The sequence below is a fragment of the Typopeltis vanoorti genome, chromosome 3, assembly GCF_054136105.1.
Source record: "Typopeltis vanoorti isolate ZY-2024b chromosome 3, IOZ_Tvanoo_1.0, whole genome shotgun sequence".
Lineage (NCBI taxonomy): Eukaryota > Metazoa > Arthropoda > Arachnida > Uropygi > Thelyphonidae > Typopeltis > Typopeltis vanoorti.
In genome coordinates this window covers 67,810,471-67,828,632 of record NC_143551.1, presented here as the reverse complement: position 1 = coordinate 67,828,632, position 18,162 = coordinate 67,810,471, and the positions used below count along the sequence as shown (strand labels likewise).

Sequence of the window (18,162 nt, the reverse complement as noted above, 5' to 3'; positions counted from 1 at the left end):
TGTCACTTTGATGATGTGATGAGATATTTATCTAGAAACATAAGTGCTTTATATTAAATGCTTTCTCATTACATAATCTGCATGCGTGGTAAGTTCATGAAGCATTTCTAATGTTCAAGCAGGGCAGGGTGAAAATGCACTTATGTAGTGGTTTTTCAAACTGGAACATACAGAAGAATGAAATTCCTAGACATGGAGTACAGAAATTATTGTGAAATTTAGAGACATTCTTAATTAACTACAGGAAGTACAACTGTAAACTGTAGTCATGAACACACACACACACCAATTTCCTAAGGAATATGGGAGCATAAAAGGTTTCCAAAAATTATCTAGACTGCTAACAAACAAATTAAATCATTAGCTGAAATTATCTAGTATGTGATAAAAGTTTTTCAAGATATAAAAAATTAATCAGGTAGAATAAAGAATTGGCTTGAGTCACAGTATTCAGATATATAAAAAAAAAGTATTACCTTTGCATATACTAAAGTTAGGGCTTGTCCCAATTTATCCTGTTCACCTCTGAGTGTAATTGTTTCTGATTGGCTTTCAGTTGGAGGCATTTCTACAGATACACCTGTTTGTGCCATAATTTCTTGTAGAGTTTGTCCACGTGGTCCAATTATATACTTGTGTTGATTTTTTCGAACTTCTACTGAAACCATCTGGCACTTATTCCGCTTAAAAAATAAAACAAAACAGACCATGTGCTGAATATGCTGTCTAAATAGTATTTTTAACTCAACTAGAAACAAACAAAAATTTTTAATGAAATATTTCTGTAAATAGTTGCACTATAAAGTGAAAAAAAATCCTGTGATAAATACAAAAAAAATTGAATTTTTTTTCTATTGAAAAATATTATAATGAAAAATATCAAAGGATGTAATTAAAATTTTCAAATTTAGAACCAGTTTTCTTTCAAATTAGTCTATTTGTCAGTACTAATTTGATCAGCATTTACTCTTCTAAGGTAGTAGTAGTAGCATCTAAACTTATTTTTAAGGATGAAAAAATATTGTCGTGTGTGTGCGCACATGCATGCATATGAGACAATCTGCATAACATTTTAATGCAAGTGTAAATATGACAATTTCCTGCATTTACTTCACTAAATTAACTAAATAATTTTCAAATCTTTATAAATAATTCAAAAAAATTATCATTTATATATTCATTTTCACATAATTAAATAGTAAAGGACAATCAATTTACGTTTTTCTGTCTTCACAAACTTCGCATTACTTGATAGTAAATTTTCTAAGATTTTAGTTACATTTTGTACATTGCAAATAGTAACTAAGAAATGTCAGAATTTTGGGTAGATCTGGCCCATGAGTAATATTTTAGACAATATCCTATGTGATGTTTTGGATATAATATATACATATATATATAAAGATATATTTTTAGTCATCTTTAAGTTGTTTCCATGATTTCTGCTTCGAATACCAATTTTTTCTGATTTTTCTTCCTTGTTTTAATTTATTTTGTTTATCCTTAACCCTTTCTGCCCTAGTGATTCCAATTGGAATCACTAACTTTCTTGGCCTTCATAGCCCATATTACGTGGCAAATGATTCCAATTCTGAAATGATTCATTGAAAAAAAAAAAAATACATTTTCATTTTCTGAAAAATGAAAATGTATTTTTCAGAAAAATACTTGATATCCTTGCTTTTTTAGACCTAAAGACAAAATAAATAGAAAGAAAAATTTTTTTCACTTAAAAAATAAAAAAAATTCAGGTCAGAAAGGGTTAAGAGCAATTTTGTGATAAGCCTGGAGTTAGATGAATCAATGACAGTATAACAGAGATAACAATTAGAATTAACTAGCCTGTTAAATAAAAAAAAGCAAAATCTAAATACTAACTAGTAAGTAATGCTCGGATCAATCTCAAGGGCTTTACTGTTATGTCAAAAAGGGATAAAGATAACAGAAACACATTAAGCATAGATATAGAGGAACCTCTGGAAAAATCAATTTTGAATGACCTTGTGGTTGCAGAAGAATTTAAGAAGTGTAGTGAGCCCTGGTCAGGTAAAAGAAAAAAAATACTACCTATGGACAAGATTTACCTAATAACAAAATCCAAGAAGAGAAAACTGTTGATATTTTAAATCACTTTGGCATATAAGGTTGGGGATAGGATGATATAATCCTTGGTAGCAAACAGATGTACATTGAATTTAATCAATCCAATTTTGACCATCTTCAGTGAGTCAAACAAATTGAAAACAGGACTTTTTGGATGAGCAAATATTGCTATTTACTATTTTTTTCAGCTAGTTTTTATATCTAACTCAATGATGTGTGCGCGCTCATGAACACGCACAAATGAATATGTACATAGAGAGTCTCTCTCTCTCACACACACAGCTAAACTAAACAGCTGTATAATGCACATACTATGGGCACAAGAGGTGAAGATCTTATGTACAGCAGCAAATGTTTGCATTAAATTTGAGGATTTCTTTGAACATGCCAAACAGCATTACCAATGAATACTTTCTAGTAAATATGCAATAAACTTTGTTATTTAGTAAGTGATTTTGTTTAATGTGATTTTTTAGGGATTTTTAATGGCAAATATTTGTTGGATTTCTGCTCAGGACATGGACTGGTTATTACTAACACCATGTTTCAACATAAAAATGTGCACATTTTTATGTTGGAAAAAAGAAAGCAAAAGTCTCATTGACTATGTTATTTTTGATAGTGATGTTTTCTCCCTTGTGCAGGACACTAGAGTGTACAGAGGATTTGAAATTGGAAGTGATCACTGTTTAGTCTTGAGCATGATAAAATTGAATTTCATATTGAAAAGAATAACATGTAAGAAAGTTTTAAAGCAAATAAAAGTTGAGCAGCTCTCAAATGTGAATTGTAGACTAACATACACAAAGATTATTGAAGAAAAAATGAAACAGTTTGAGAACAGGAATCAAACCTTGGAGATTCAGTGGGAAACTGAAGAAAACACTGATTGATTCAGCCAGAGAGGTATATGGTGAGGTTGTCTGAAAGGATAGAAAAATCAGGACTCCATGGTGGACACAGGAAGTTAAAGAGGCAGTGAAGGAAAAGAAGAAATCATATCAAAAGTTCCTGGCAAATAAGTCAGCTTTTGCTCTTAGAGAATACAGAGACAAATGTAAGAAAGCGAAACATTGTGTAAAACAAGCTAAAAGTAATGGGAGGACTTTGGCAAGATCATAGAAAATAAATATCAAGAAGGTGGTACGATATTCTGGAGGTTGTTGAAGAAGCTTAGAAATGGAGGAAAGAGTACTGTAAAAGGAGTTAGAGATGATAAAGGTGACATGAAAACGGGAGAAAAAGATATCCTTGAAGTATGGAGTAATTACTTTGAGAAATTGCTAAATGAAACAAGCAGTGATAGTACAGTGGTAAAAAACACTCAACAGGCATACAGTTAGGAATACATATCCATACTTGAAGTAAAAAAAGCCATCAAAGGATTAAAATGTGGAAAGGCAGCACGAGTAGATGATATTCGACTAGAAACGCTGAAGTATGGTTGTATAAAAGTCTTGTAGTGGCTGCACTGCATAGTTCAGACGGCCTGGACAGAGATGAATTCCCGATGATTGGATTAGAGCTCTCATAGTACCCATATATAGAAAGGGAAATAAAACTGAATGTGAGAATTACAGAGGTATTTCCCTACTGAGTGTTCCTGGTAAGATATATGCAAGTATACTTGAGAAACGATTGAGAAGAAAAGCTTGGTGAAGAACAAGCTGGATTCAGGCCAAATAGAGCTGTCAGGATCAGATTTTCACTTCACGAATAGTTGAGAAATCATGGGAATATAACAAAAGATCTCAATTTGAGTTTTGTAGATCTGGAAAACACATATGATAAGGTGCCAAGAGAGAAGCTATTCAATACGCTACAGTTATATGGTGTCAATGGGGCGTTATATCAAACAATACTTAGTCTTTATTTGAGTTGCAAGTCAGCAGTTAGAATTGAAGGAAGTACAGGAAGATGGTTTAATGTTAAATCTGGTGTGACAAGGATGTACATTATTCCCTCTGTTATTCATTTTCTATATGGATCATATTATGAAGTAAAGTGGTATTAAACATGATATCAAAATTGGTGATGTTAATGTCAGCTGTTTGCTTTATACGGACGATGTTATACTTATCAATAAATCCGCTACGAGTCTGCAAGAGTCCTTGACTAAATTGAATAACTGTTGTAATAGATATGGTATGAAGGTCAGCAATAAAAAGACAAAGACAATGAAAATAGGCAGAATCGTTGAACGTGTCAACTGCATTGTGAACGGAGAACCTGTGGAACAAGTAAAACATTTCACCAACTTAGGCACGATTTTTAGTGAAGATGGTAAATTAAATATGGAAATAGACAACAGAATCAATAAAGCTGGCATAGTAGGAAGTCAACTGAATAAATTCATATGGAATAAGAGAGAAATTAGTCGGAACTCTAAATTAGCTGTATACAAGACAGTGTTCAAATCAGTTTTAATTTATTGATTTGAGAGCTGGGTCAGAAGTAAAACACTTGACCAAAGACTAGAGACCACAGATATGAGAATCCTGAGAAAGATTAGAGGGGTGAACAGATGGCATTAATGGCAATATCATGTTAAAAACAAGGATATTAGGAAAGATCTTGACATTGTCAGCATCCATGAAGGCGTTAGCAGAGCTAATCTCAGGTGGTATGGTCATTTAAACAGAATGGGCAAGGAACGATTAGCAAAAGTGTTCTCTGCCAGGTTGGCCGGAAAACGACCCAGAGGAAGACCAAGATATAGGTAGATTGATTACGGTACAAAGTGCCTTAGACGACAGAAATATAAGATCTGATAATATTGGAGTCTTGACAAGTAACAGACTGATCTGGAGGAAAATTGCAGATAGGAAGTTAGTAATGATGTAAATTTTTCATGTAGTACTATCATATCCTGTACACCCCTTGAGGGTACATGGCAGGAATTTGATGATGATGATGAAAGCCTACAAAACATTCTTTGGAATTTTACTGGTCTATTAAGTGTAAAAATGTAGGGTGATTTAGTGACACTTAACAAATTATGTCTGTCAACCACATGTTGTGTTATGTCTCTAATTTGACTTGTGTTTGTTTTGTGGGAGTGAAAGGGATATTTCTAGGTGATAAATTTTTTTCTTCTTTTCTGTATGAGACAGTATGAGGTCACTGTCCTCATTCACATACAATGAAAATACAAGAACTAATTATGTTATTACTGAAAAAATTACTTTAAATAAAACGACCTGGAAATGTTTATGTAAACAGCTCAAAATTAAAAAAAAAAAAATTACCTTATCGTCATAGATTTTAAGAACTTTTTCTCTGGCTTTATTAACTGCATCTTTCTCACCAGCAATAGTTATTTCATCCTTCATTGCACTGGGTGGTGGCATATTTATACGAGCACCTGTTTCATTCATAAGCTGATTGACAGTTTCATTATATGGACCTGATATAAAAGGATGGTAAATCTTGGGAATGTCGAGCCTTTCAAATGCCAGTTTGGCCTAGTAATAAATAAATTAACATTGTAAAATTAATTAAGACCACACAAAACAGAATAAAATTTTCATGTCAAGTTTAATTAATAACATTTATGAAATATATATTATCGTTATATGAGATGCTTTAATATACTCTTTGAATTTCAAATGTATATGAATACAATGTAATCAAAAAAAATATCACCATAAAACGATAAATCCGAAAGATTTTATAAGCAAGCTAAAATTTTAACATGAGCATAAGTTGTAAATCATGTTTGACAAGAAATATTACTAAACACTCATTTGTAATATATAATTCAGGAGTAAAAAAAAAAAGTTTTAGAACAAATGGGTTTTTGCTTCTAAATGCCGTGATAGTTGGTTTTACAGGTGCTGGCATCTATTGGTGGAACACCTACATACCTTCCAGTCAATCTCATGTGTTTACTTGGGCAATTCTGATAATGATAGGATGTCTTAAAATGCCTAGTGAATATATTTCAGAAATGGGTGGAGCAAAATGCAAACAATATATAATGTGAATGACATTACCTTGAATAGGAAACTATTCCCAGTCTCAGGATACTTTATATTTCAATTTCTTCTTCTCTTCAAGGATTAGACACTTGCCTGTTCTGGTCTTTCCATTTTGCCACTGGGCTCTCTCTCTTTTCCTTTGGTTGAAATCTATCCACCTCTTTTAGTAGGAGATATCTTTCCATATAGATGGCCTTTTCATTTCTCTCTATATTCCTTGATCATTTCATTTATGTCATAAATATCTAGTTCTTTTCCGATGTCTTTATTTCTTATATGGTCCAATTTTGTGCATCCTTTAATTGCACTTAATCTCACCTTTGTACTTATATTTTACTTTCATCTTTCTTTTTAACAGTCCATGTTTCTGAATCATATAACAGAGTGGGAGCAGCCATTACTTTGTAAAGTTCTAGTTGGTTTCTTGTCTTGTTTTTTATTTATTGTCCTTTTAATTGTTCCACAGATTTCTTTATTTTTTCATTTTTATCTTTATTTTAGATAGGTTATTATTAGTATGTGGGCACCTCCATGAGTCCAAAGACTCTTTGCAGGAGACCCAATCTAACCACACAATCTATCATACCTCTCCTTGAGCCTATTAACAGAAAAAGCACTCAACTGACTCTAGCAACCCACTCCACTCATTCACCACTCTCCAAGCAAAAAAATCTAGTCCTCACACCCCTACTAACCACACCTTTATTTAACTTCCAGGGATGATCCCCTTGTTCTGGTCCCTCTAGCCAAATGCTGAAACATTTCCCCTGCATCTATCCTATAAAATCCTTTAAGCAATTAAAATGTTTCTATCATATCCCCCTCTTTTTCTCCTATCAACCAACCTCTGCAATCCCCACACCATCAATCTATCCTCATAGGACACATTCCACAGGCAACTCACTATCTTGGTCACTTGCCTCTGAATTCTCTCCACAGCTTCCACATCCTCAGGGATGTGGAAGCAGTGGAGAGGATTCAGAAACCCAGGGGACCAGATGCAAGCACAGTAATTCAGATGTGGGTGTATCAAGGTCTTATAAAGAGGAATTACAACCTCCTTATCTCTACTTGTTAATGTGTTCTTCACTAGCCAAGTAATCCTTATGTGCTACCTTAGCAATATGTCCTTTAACTCTGTCTACCACCATCCCTAAATCTCTAGCTTCATCTATTTCCTGGAGTACAGTGCCTTCATGTTATAAATGGTTTGTAATCTATTTATCCCAAAGTGCATAACTTTACATTTCTCGACATTAAAATGATATCCATTATCTTTTGTCCATACCGACAGCCTATTTAAATAGTCCTGCAAGTTCTCCACAACACCTTGATTAACTATAACCTAATTTCGCATCATCAACAAACAACTGAATATTTCCTTTCAGGTTATTTCCTATATCATTTATGTATAAATTAAACAGCAACAGTCCCAGCACTGAACTTTGTGGCTTAACACTAGTCACCTGCTTTTGCCTTGATTCTGCCCCTCCATATACCACTTCTTGATATCTGTCCAGCAGCCACCCTCTTATCCACTTAACAAGTGTCATATCTATCCTATTTGTTCTAATTTGCATAACAGAATTCCATGTGGTATTCTGTCAAATGCCTTTTCAAAATCCAGCAGAATATTTGTATGGCCATTTCTTTTATCCAATTCTGCTGTTACTCTAAAAAGACAGTAAATTACTAAGGCATGACTGACCCTTCGCATAATCATGTTGCCCTCTTACAGTATCATATTTTTATCCACCCATTCTTGAATTCTCTTTTTGACCAATTTTTCAAGTACTTTTACCACCACAACTGAGATACTGACTGGTCTATAATTTGCTAATGTAGTCTTAGAACCTCCCTTTTGCAAAGGAATAATTCTGTCTTCTTTCCATTCTCTTGGAAACATTGCCAAGTTCTCTTACACATTCTCACAAAACTCTAGCTGATATCCCATCTAATCCCACAGTTGTATTTACATTCAAAATAAATGTTATGAAGTATAGTGGTGCCTTGTACTTCGAACGCTTCTAACGTTGAACGTTACAGAGTTCAAATGCTTGAGAACGCAAGAAGTTTGATTCGCAGTTTGAACGGCATTTCTAAGTTCGAACTATAGTCCAGGAACTCAGTCATATAGCATTAGATAGTTTCGGCATGCTTCTCCCCGAATAATTTCCCTTATTCACTTCCCCGTGCCCGTGTAGTTTGTGTGTCTGTCTCAGTCCGCTGTCCCTTACTTTACACAGCCTAGTCATTGCGTGATATAGTTGTGTGGAGAATTTTTAACTGTTTCTGGCATTTTTTTTTATTTCCCATGGCATCCAAGAATGTAGAAAGAACAAAACCTAAAAGAAAAGTTGTAGTATCGACAATTGAGATGAAAAAAGAAATTATCATGAAACACGAAAGAGGTACACGTTTGAGGGATCAAACATGATCAAATTTGACAGGACGTAGAGGAGTTAATAGATGATCATAAAACCGAATTTAGCACAGAAGAACTTCAACATCTTCACAATCAACAACAAAAAGTGGAAAAAGAAATTTTTATGGAAGAGAAGGATGCCAAAGGATACAGTTCCAATGCCTACCTTCAAGAATTGTTCTCTGTTTGGTTAGAACACAAGCTATTGTGGAAATATGGCACCCTAATAAGACAGTAGTGACCAGGAATATCAACTTATTCAATGACAACGTGATGGGTTATTTTAAAAATATCAAAGAAAATCATCAGCGCCAAACAACATTAGATAGACTCTTCTCTGCAGAAAAAAAAGAGAACTCGAATCAGCATTCTCACCTCCAGCTAAGCAGAAGATGCTTAACAACGGGGGCATTATTTTCAAGTCTTCGTGACTTTTATATTAAAAAAATATTCTTCACTGTTATTTTTATGTTGTAATAATTAAAATTAATAAAATTATCATCATCAAATTCCTGCCATGTACCCTCAAGGGGTGTACAAGATATGATAGTACTACATGAAAAAAATTACATCATTACTAACTTCCTATCTACAATTTTCCTCCAAATCAGTCTGTTACTTGTCAAGACTCCAACATTATCAGATCTTATATTTCTATCGTCTAAGGCACTTTGTACCGTATCAATCCACCTATATCTTGATCTTCCTCTGAGTCGTTTTCCTGCCAACCTGGCAGAGAACACTTGTTTTGCTAATCTTTACTTGCCCATTCTGTTTAAATGACCATACCACCTGAGATTAGCTCTGCTAACGCATTCCTGGATGTTGACAATGTCAAGTTCTTTCCTAACATCCTCATTTTTAATATGATATTGCCATTGATGCCATCTGTTCACGGCTCTAATCTTTCTCAGGACTCATATCTGCGGTCTCTAGTCTTTGGTCAAGTGTTTTACTTCTGACCCAGTTCTCAGATCCATAAGTTAAAACTGATTTGAACATTGTCATATATACAGCTAATTTAGTGTTCCGACTAATTTCTCTCTTATTCCATATGAATTTATTCAATTGACTTCCCACCCCACCATACCAGTTTTGCTGATTCTGTTGTCTATTTCTATATTTAATTTACCATCTTCAGTAAAAATCGTGCCTAAGTAGTTGAAATGTTTTACTTGTTCCACAGGTTCTCCATTCACAACACAGTTGACATTTTCAATGATTCTGCCTATTTTCATTGTGTTTGTCTTTTTATTGCTGACCTTCATACCATATCTATTACAACAGCTATTCAATTTAGTCAGAGAATCCTGCCGACTTGTAGCGGATTTATTTAGAAGTATAACATCATCCGCATAAAGCAAAGAGCTGACATTAACATCTCCAATTTTGATATGTTTAATATCACTTTCCTTCATAATGTGATCCATATAGATAATGAATAACAGAGGGGATAATGTACATCCTTGTCTCACACCAGATTTAACATTAAACCATCTTCCTGTACTTCCTTCAATTCTAACTGCTGACTTACAACTCAAATAAAGACTAAGTATTGCTTGATATAATGCCCCATTCACACCATATAACTGCAGCATATTGAATAGCTTCTCCCTTGGCACCTTGTCATATGCCTTTTCCAAATCGACAAAATGTAAATACAGATCTTTGTTAGTAATAACCAGTCCATGTCCTGAGCAGAAATCCAACAGATATTTGCCATTATTATTAGCTTTGCTCTTTTCTCCAAATTTTCTCAAAATATTTTTGTATGTCTGACAATCACTTCCTACTCTGCTATTTAGATCCCCAACAAGGACCAACTTTTCCTTTTTCATTATGTCAGTAGCTTTCCCTAGAGCCTCAAAAAATTCCTCCACTTCTACCTTAGTAGAACCTTCTGTGGGACCATAAACAGAAATAAGTCTCATTGTCCAGTTCCCCATTCTCATATTTGCCCCATTACTCTACTTGAGACTGACTGCCATTCAAGAAGATTAGCCTCGTATTTTGTGTTGAATACTATGGCTACTACTCCTTTTCCTCGATTGTCATTGCCTGAATATAACATTTTGAATTTATTGCTCAGAAAGATCTCACCAGTTTTTGTCTTTTTTGTTTCAGTCACCCCTATTATGTCGATCTGGTACTTATCTAATTCCTCAGCTAGCTCCATTTCTTTGCCATTCAGGCTTCTTATGTTGATAGTACCGATCTTTAACTCTGGTGATGTTGAGTTGGGGTGTGCTTTCAGATTTGTTCCAGTAACTGACTTTTTGCTGTTCGCCCTGGTTCCCTGGCGAAAACAACGGAGGTCTTGTTTAACCGGGTAACCCCCCCCCGCCGGCATGAAATTTTATCATGTTGTACCATCATTTTTTTATTTTGGTTTAACCAATAAGAATACAATTTGGTCGGCTAAATCCCAAATTGCCTGCCCATCCTCGTTCGTTCAGTATCCAAGTAGATACCCAACAGGGTGCACCACGAAAAGGTGAGGATTGGACATTAGGTCAGAAGCCCTAGTCGGTTCTCCGCATTCCTTTAAAGGCTATGTGGAGGTCTCCTCTCAGTTATACAGCTTTGACCCTTAAGCACCCCAATTAATAAAATAAATATAACAAAATATTTTGTTTAATTTTTTCTAAGTTATTAACATTAAGAAACCTAAAATTGATAAAATAAAAAAAAAAAATTATTGAAATTTTTTGGATATAGGAACGGATTATTTCACTTTCCATTATTTCTTATATAAAATCTTGAATCGGACGGATTTCTGGAATGAATTAAATACGAACTACAAGGCACCACTATACATCTCTTTTATTGGTCAGAGGAAAGCAGTGTACTACAGGGTGGCCATAAAATAACTTTCCCTCTTTGGAGGCATCTTAGCTAAAACCAATAAACAGAATGAGACCAAATTTTATATTGAGACTATTGCATGGGGAGATGATTTCCCCCAAAAAAGATTTAGTACCAAAAGTCGCCAATAGGGGAAATTTTGGTGCTGGCGGAGCCAAAAGCAGTCAGATATTTGCAGTAAACGCAGGTAAAAAGGATTATGCAAATTTCACTGTGTGTACGTGACAGCAGTGCCACCAATTCCACTTAAAAAAGGGATTGGGAATGTTCAGGCCGTTATTTGAATGACCGACAAATTGTGCACAACATGCGTCCTACCTTGCCTCAGCGTGCTTTACTTTAAACAGTGCAATGCCTTAGCGGCCCTTCGAGAATTTAGAAGGCTTCATAACCTGTGTACAGATCCTATGTCAGCTGTAGCACTGAGAGCTATGATTAAGAAGTTTGAAGAAACTGGATCACTAGGAGTTAGACCTGGCAGAGGACAGAAAGCAGTGCAAGAAGAGACAGTAACAGACGTTACACAAGAAAGGTCAGTCAGCACATTGAAAATCGTGTATGTGGTCCAGGGGACCCTGATTCTGATGAATAAAACATCATTTCCTGTGAGTTCAATCACTACATTAATTTCGGTGTCTCTCGCAAGTTGTTGCTTTAGTTTAATTATTATTATCATCATCATTGTAACGCGCGACACATCCAGCTGGAATGAGTGACGCGGCTGTCGCTTACACCGTCGAAATGTTATTATTCCATTCTATCTGCCTTTAATGTAATTAACCGCTTGTTTTCGGCTCTGCCAGCACCAAAATTTCCCCTTTCGGCGACTTTTGGTACTAAATCTTTTTTTCACAGAAATCATCTCCCCATGCCTTGAAAAGTCTCAATATAAAATTTGGTCTCATTCCGTTAATTTGTTTTAGCTACAGATGTTTCTAAATAGGGAAAGTTATTTTATGGCCACCCTGTATTTCGAAAATTAAAGAATAATTTAAACATAACCATTCGGCAATGAGGTACAAAGGTAATTTTGTAACATCTGTTTTCAGTTTCATGTTTTGCTTCATGTAATAGCCCAAATGCACATGTGTTCCCTCTGAATATGTGATGAGATATTCACAAGATGTTTTCTGATTAAATATTTTTCCTTTATATAATTTTGCATATTATTATTAAGAGACCGCCAAGGAATCAGGGACTCATCAAGGGAGGTCAAATACCACGTGTACCAGCTACCATACTTATTCTTGAATTCATTCAGACTGCTTGCACACACAATATCCAATGGGAATCCATTCGAATCACACATCAACCAATGAGAAAAAAACTCTAGCCCTCATTCCCTTCTTAGCACCATTCAATCTCATATTCCAAGGCTGCCCTCTTGTCCTTTCCCCAACCTCATAAAATAAAAAATTCCATCAACTGAAATTTGTTTCTGCAGTCTAAATATTCTCAATCTGTCTTCATAATCAGTATTCCACAATCCTGATATTATTTTTAACTCTCCTTAGCACTCTCTCTACTGCATCCAGGAGACCAGACCTGAGCACCATAGTCTAAGTGAGGTCTTATCAAGGCCTTGTAAAGAGGCAAAACGACATCCTTATCTTTACATGTGAAAGCTCATTTCAATGGACAGGCAATAGTCAGCTATCAACCCTAACTTCACACAGTGTGGCCTATTTCTACAGAAGTGGGGGCAAGTATTCTTGTTGCCACCTTCTCTACCACATAATAATAAAATACATATTTTTAAGTATCCCATTACACCAAACATTCTTCACATCAACTTCATTAATGCTGATAATATAGATATGCCAATACCACTTCCAGATTTCTTCTAAGCCACTAAGAATATGAGCAGTAGCAGGTAAACATCCATGCAGAGACCATCCACAAACTCAATAAACCAGTGTTTCCACCTATTCTTTCATTACAACTACTTCTAGTCTTCTACAGAACAATTTGTTCACCTAGTGTTCATTAAGGCTTCACAACCCTCAGCTGTTCTCAATATATCAAAAAGTTCTTCTCTTTTCTCAATCTTCTCTCCCATTCACATTAGATTTAATAGCCTGTTATGAAATTAGGGTTTGAAAAACCTAATTGACTTGGGATATTTAATTTACTGCAATCTGAAATCTAATTGCTGGTTTGCAAATGGAAAAAATCTGAGTTACTAAAAAAAAACATCTGCAGGCTCCATCTCAAACTACCTACCTGAAAATGGCAGGTAGTGTGAGATGGAAGGTAATAAGTCTCCTTTTATTACAAAGGGGTTGTTGAACTAGGATCTACTTCCTGGTTCATTAAAGTGCATGTATAATAAAACCACTCACCACAAAGATGTCTGAAGAATTGTTTCTTGTTAAAATCATGCTTAAGATGAGAGGGGTGAAATGTGTATGTACAGGTGACACTCATTATAGCAAACTATTGTCGGAATTATACCCTCAAGGATACATACAAGGAAACTGATGATAATTGTTGGAATGATAAATTAGAATATTTTGGGTTGAAAAATGCTGGCAAAAACTACTAGACTACAGAAGTTGCATGCAAGAAAGAAGATAACAGCCATATTGCTACAACTTTAGCCTGGATACTTTCTTATGCTAACCACAAATATTCAAAGCAGCTGCTGTCATTCACATTATGGGGGGTTCATATCTTAACAAGTAAACTGGCAAAACTGCAAATGATAAGGACACACTATACACACAATTATATAATTTTTACCAATTCTTATTAAACAACATATATTTTACCACAAAGATATATAAACAAAAAAGATGCAGCAGCTTACTTGTTCATCAGAAATTAACTGAATTTCATGGCGAGCTTTATCAATTCCTTCTCTAGTACCAGTGATAAGAATGTGGTCAGAATTTGCCTCTGGACGGGGCACAGTAATTTTTGTGGATGTACTAAGTTCTAAATCTGCTAACTTTTTTCTATTCTTTCCTAAAATGAAACGATGGTGGTCTTTGGGAATGAAAATGGTTAAACTTGCCTAAAAGAAACAAAGGGAAAGCAATGCTAGTCATTCGAATATTCATTAGTAACAATTCCTTTGCTCCTCTCAATATATACACATAAAATTGGAGAAAAGAGTCATCTGTTTGACTATTTCTATTTTCTAATTTAAGGGTTTGTACATAATTTTAACTACCCATTAGATGAAATGAGAAGCTATGCTATTCATATATACCGCTTTCAACAAGGAAAACATACCTAATTTGAAATTCTTTTATAGTAATTATCAATAATTTAAATATAAAATTTCAGCATGATTTTTAAATTTTCATGTCTGATGGTCATGATAAATTTAACTAGAGTCACAATACATAAAAATTTACAAATTAATAATCAGTTTAATAATCCTAATATGTAATCTCTTCAGAGAGCTTCAATAATTAAGTGACCAGCTAGCAATAATTTTTAAAAATATATTGTCAAATAATGTTACAGTCATAGCTAAAACTACAAAAAAATGGAAAAAGCATCAAATAATGCATCATCATCTATTGCATTACTATTGAAATTGAGGCTCTCTTGTCAAAAGAATAATTTTACAAAATTGGCATATTTCATAATAATATGTTCTCCTTAGTGTGCTATGAGTCCTTTACATTATATGAGAGAGAGATCAGTAGTTGAAATTAGAAGAAACTGACCTGACTTGTTACTTCACAGATGCAAGTCAAGTCTCACTTAATATGCCTTATCAACCAATCAATGAATCGAGTTTTCTTTATCAGAAAATTGGAAATCATTATCTATAACTAACATTTAATCTACTACCTAGGCCATCCCACCTAATAAAAGCATAATAAGTCATGTTATCCTGTTCTATCATCCTAATATCCAACTGAAAGTATTGCAATGTTTAATACATGCACTTTTCAATTGTAATTTCAATTCTTTGTTCTACTCTGAAGATGATAACAGACTATTGGTGAATTCTTCTTCTCTCTTCCATCATCTATATGGATGATGATGATGAGGCCGAATGAACTCTTTCCACTTCTGTCTGTCCCAGGAGAGTCCAAACAATTCTGTCCAGTTTGGTGTCACTTGTTGTGATTTGGTTTTTCAGGTCCCCTTCATTTTGTCTATCCATCTAATTCTGGGCCATCCTTTGGATCTTTTACCTTCCATCGTTGTATTCAGGGCATTAGATAGTAGTCTTTCTGTTCCCATTCTGGTCACATGGCCAAACCATCGCAGTCTTCTTTCTTGGATTTTGTCTATTATTGTTATTTCTTGTTTTAGTCGTTTCCTTCGTTTCTTAGTTGATCCAGCAGAGATACTCCAAGTAATCTTCTTAGCCAACCCATTTCAGTAAATAACTTTCTCTTCAGCCTTTTTGAGATTCCAGCATTCACTTCCATAGATGAGTATTGGGAGAACCATTGTTTCATAGATTCTTACTTTTGTTACTTGTTTGATGCCTCTTGACTTCCACATTTTATTAAGTCGTCCAAAAGTATGGGATGCTTGACTGATTCGTCTGTTTGTATCTTTTATAATTTCACCATTGTACTCAATAACTCCTCCAAGGTAGGTGAAGTTTTCTACCTGCTCTAGATTCTTGCTATCAATTTCAATTTTCAGATTGGTGCTTCTTTTTCCTATTTGCATAATTTTTGTTTTGTCTATATTTAATCCAGATTTTATATACTCCTTTATTTTATCAGAAATTCGCTGTAGATTTTCTTCTGTGTTTGCAAGTAATGCAATGTCATCTGCAAATTTTAAATTTGTCACATTTTCCCCATATATTTTGATTCTGGAGTCTTCATTGTTTAAGGCTTTATTGGTTGCTTCTTCCAGTGTAAGATTGAACAGGTCTGGTGACAGATTGCATCCCTGTCTTACTCCACTCTCTGTGTGTGGAACGTATTTTTTTAACTATGCTTAATTTATAATATAAAATAAATCCTCTAACTCCTTTTATTATTAAAGGGAGTAAACATGGCTCTTATAGCATGAAAGATCAGTTGGCAGCCAATCTCCACCCTTAGTCAATGATAGCTGGTTCAGGGCGATCAGTGATTTCATAGGTATTGGGGGAGAGCAAATGGCAGACAACTGCTACCATTCTTGCAATTCCTGGCCTCATTATTTTGAAATGATTACTGGGAGAAGGTTAAGGATATAAAAACCTAGCTTTATATAAAAATATACCAAACATGAAACTTTATGAAGCATGGCTAGGGTCTCATGCAAAAGGATGAAATTCATCTATGACCTAAAAAAATTCACAAAACTAAATGCCTTCATTGGCCTCAGCCAATCAAGATAGCAGGATAATTACACAATAATTTTTGGTAATCAATGGTTGTGACCAAGGCCTCAGTTTCCAACTATCAAACACAATTGCTGAAATGCATCAGAACTAATGGGAAACCTTAGAATGGATGCTTTTGAGAGATGAATAGCCTAACCATTCATTGTGACAAAAAGTAAATTATATAACATCTAATGACTTGATTTGTTGCTTATGATATCAATTTCTTTACATTTGTGTACTGCAGGTGCCTAATACATTTACAACTGCATGTTGAACTTACATAACTGTATAAATACTATTTATGTTAATATTTCATAAATTCACATAGCATATATAACAGTATATTTGTGCTATGTAAATGTTTCTGCTGGAATACAGGGAGATACATTGTGACCACCTAATATTTCTAAACTTTATTTTGAAAACTGATCAAGCTGGTATTTGTTATTTGCAAATTCTGAAAATCAATTGTTCCAATGTCTTATTTGGAGTTATTTTATAGTAGACTCACTATAGTGAATTCCCAAGGATGACGAAAATAGTTTGTCAGTGAATTTCTTGTAACATAGCATTGTGCTGATGAGGATTTGGTGGGGGCTTTTCAGTATTTATATTAGAGGAGTTTTTATAATGGTGTATGCTATAGTGAGAGTCAACTACACCAATTATGTGAACATGGAATTCCCATCCTAATGATTGCTATTCCAAACAACTGATCCCTTTTCCAACCCAGAATTAAGAAGTTTGGAAGCCATGTGCCTTACTGTAAATAATTACCCTCTAGTCCAGTGGTTCAATCCTTTTTCCTTCCATCACCTTCTCCATTCAGCCAAAATAAAAACTTAGCCTTGGTTGAAAGATGCTAGCAAGACTGCAAAATCATAAAGGCAACAATTCAAGGCCATATGAAACAGGTGAAAAAAAAAAAAAAAAAAAAAACTGTTGATTATGGTAGTTATTGTGTTGCATAATCTTGTTTTCATAGTTAACACTATTACTCTGAAGATAAGTACCAAATAAGGGGTTTCACAGGATACTATGATGGCACCCAATGATAAGTTTAAATTATTACTAACTTCTAATTGACAATTTTTCTCCAAATAAGTCTTATCTACAAGAAGATTTTTGTATTCTAAGACACTTTATAAAAAAAAAAAAAAAGAGTACCTTCGAACACAAAATACAAAAATATCTTTCTTCTTCAATGAAGAGGTAACTGTGTTAAATCCAGAAAATTTTTGTAAAATGCACATGAACACAAACAATATATTCAATAAACTGAAATTAAATTAAAATATCTGCATAATTAATTAGTTTATTAAATATTTCTTCACAAGATCTTCCTTGGGTTCTATGTTTTGCCATACTGTCTCCAGTCTTTGATATTGACTGCTTTATTTCTTCAAAGAAAATAACACTATAACCACAGTAAGAAACTTGAATGAAAAGCACAGATATTTTATACTAAAATAACAATACATCATCACTGT

The 18,162-nt window shown here is 34.2% G+C and overlaps 1 protein-coding gene across 1 annotated transcript in view; it reads right to left on the bottom strand.

The window, feature by feature from the left end:
- The window catches only part of Dp1 (satellite-binding protein 1 Dp1), a 286,820-nt gene that overhangs the window by 199,200 nt on the left and 69,458 nt on the right, over nucleotides 1-18,162 (bottom strand). The window contains exons 5-7 of the mRNA XM_090390658.1: nucleotides 14,183-14,389; nucleotides 5,352-5,567; nucleotides 477-683 (exon numbers count right to left, since the gene is read on the bottom strand). Coding sequence (XP_090246784.1) covers nucleotides 477-683; nucleotides 5,352-5,567; nucleotides 14,183-14,389 — 630 coding nt within the window. The remainder of the gene's footprint in view (nucleotides 1-476; nucleotides 684-5,351; nucleotides 5,568-14,182; nucleotides 14,390-18,162) is intronic.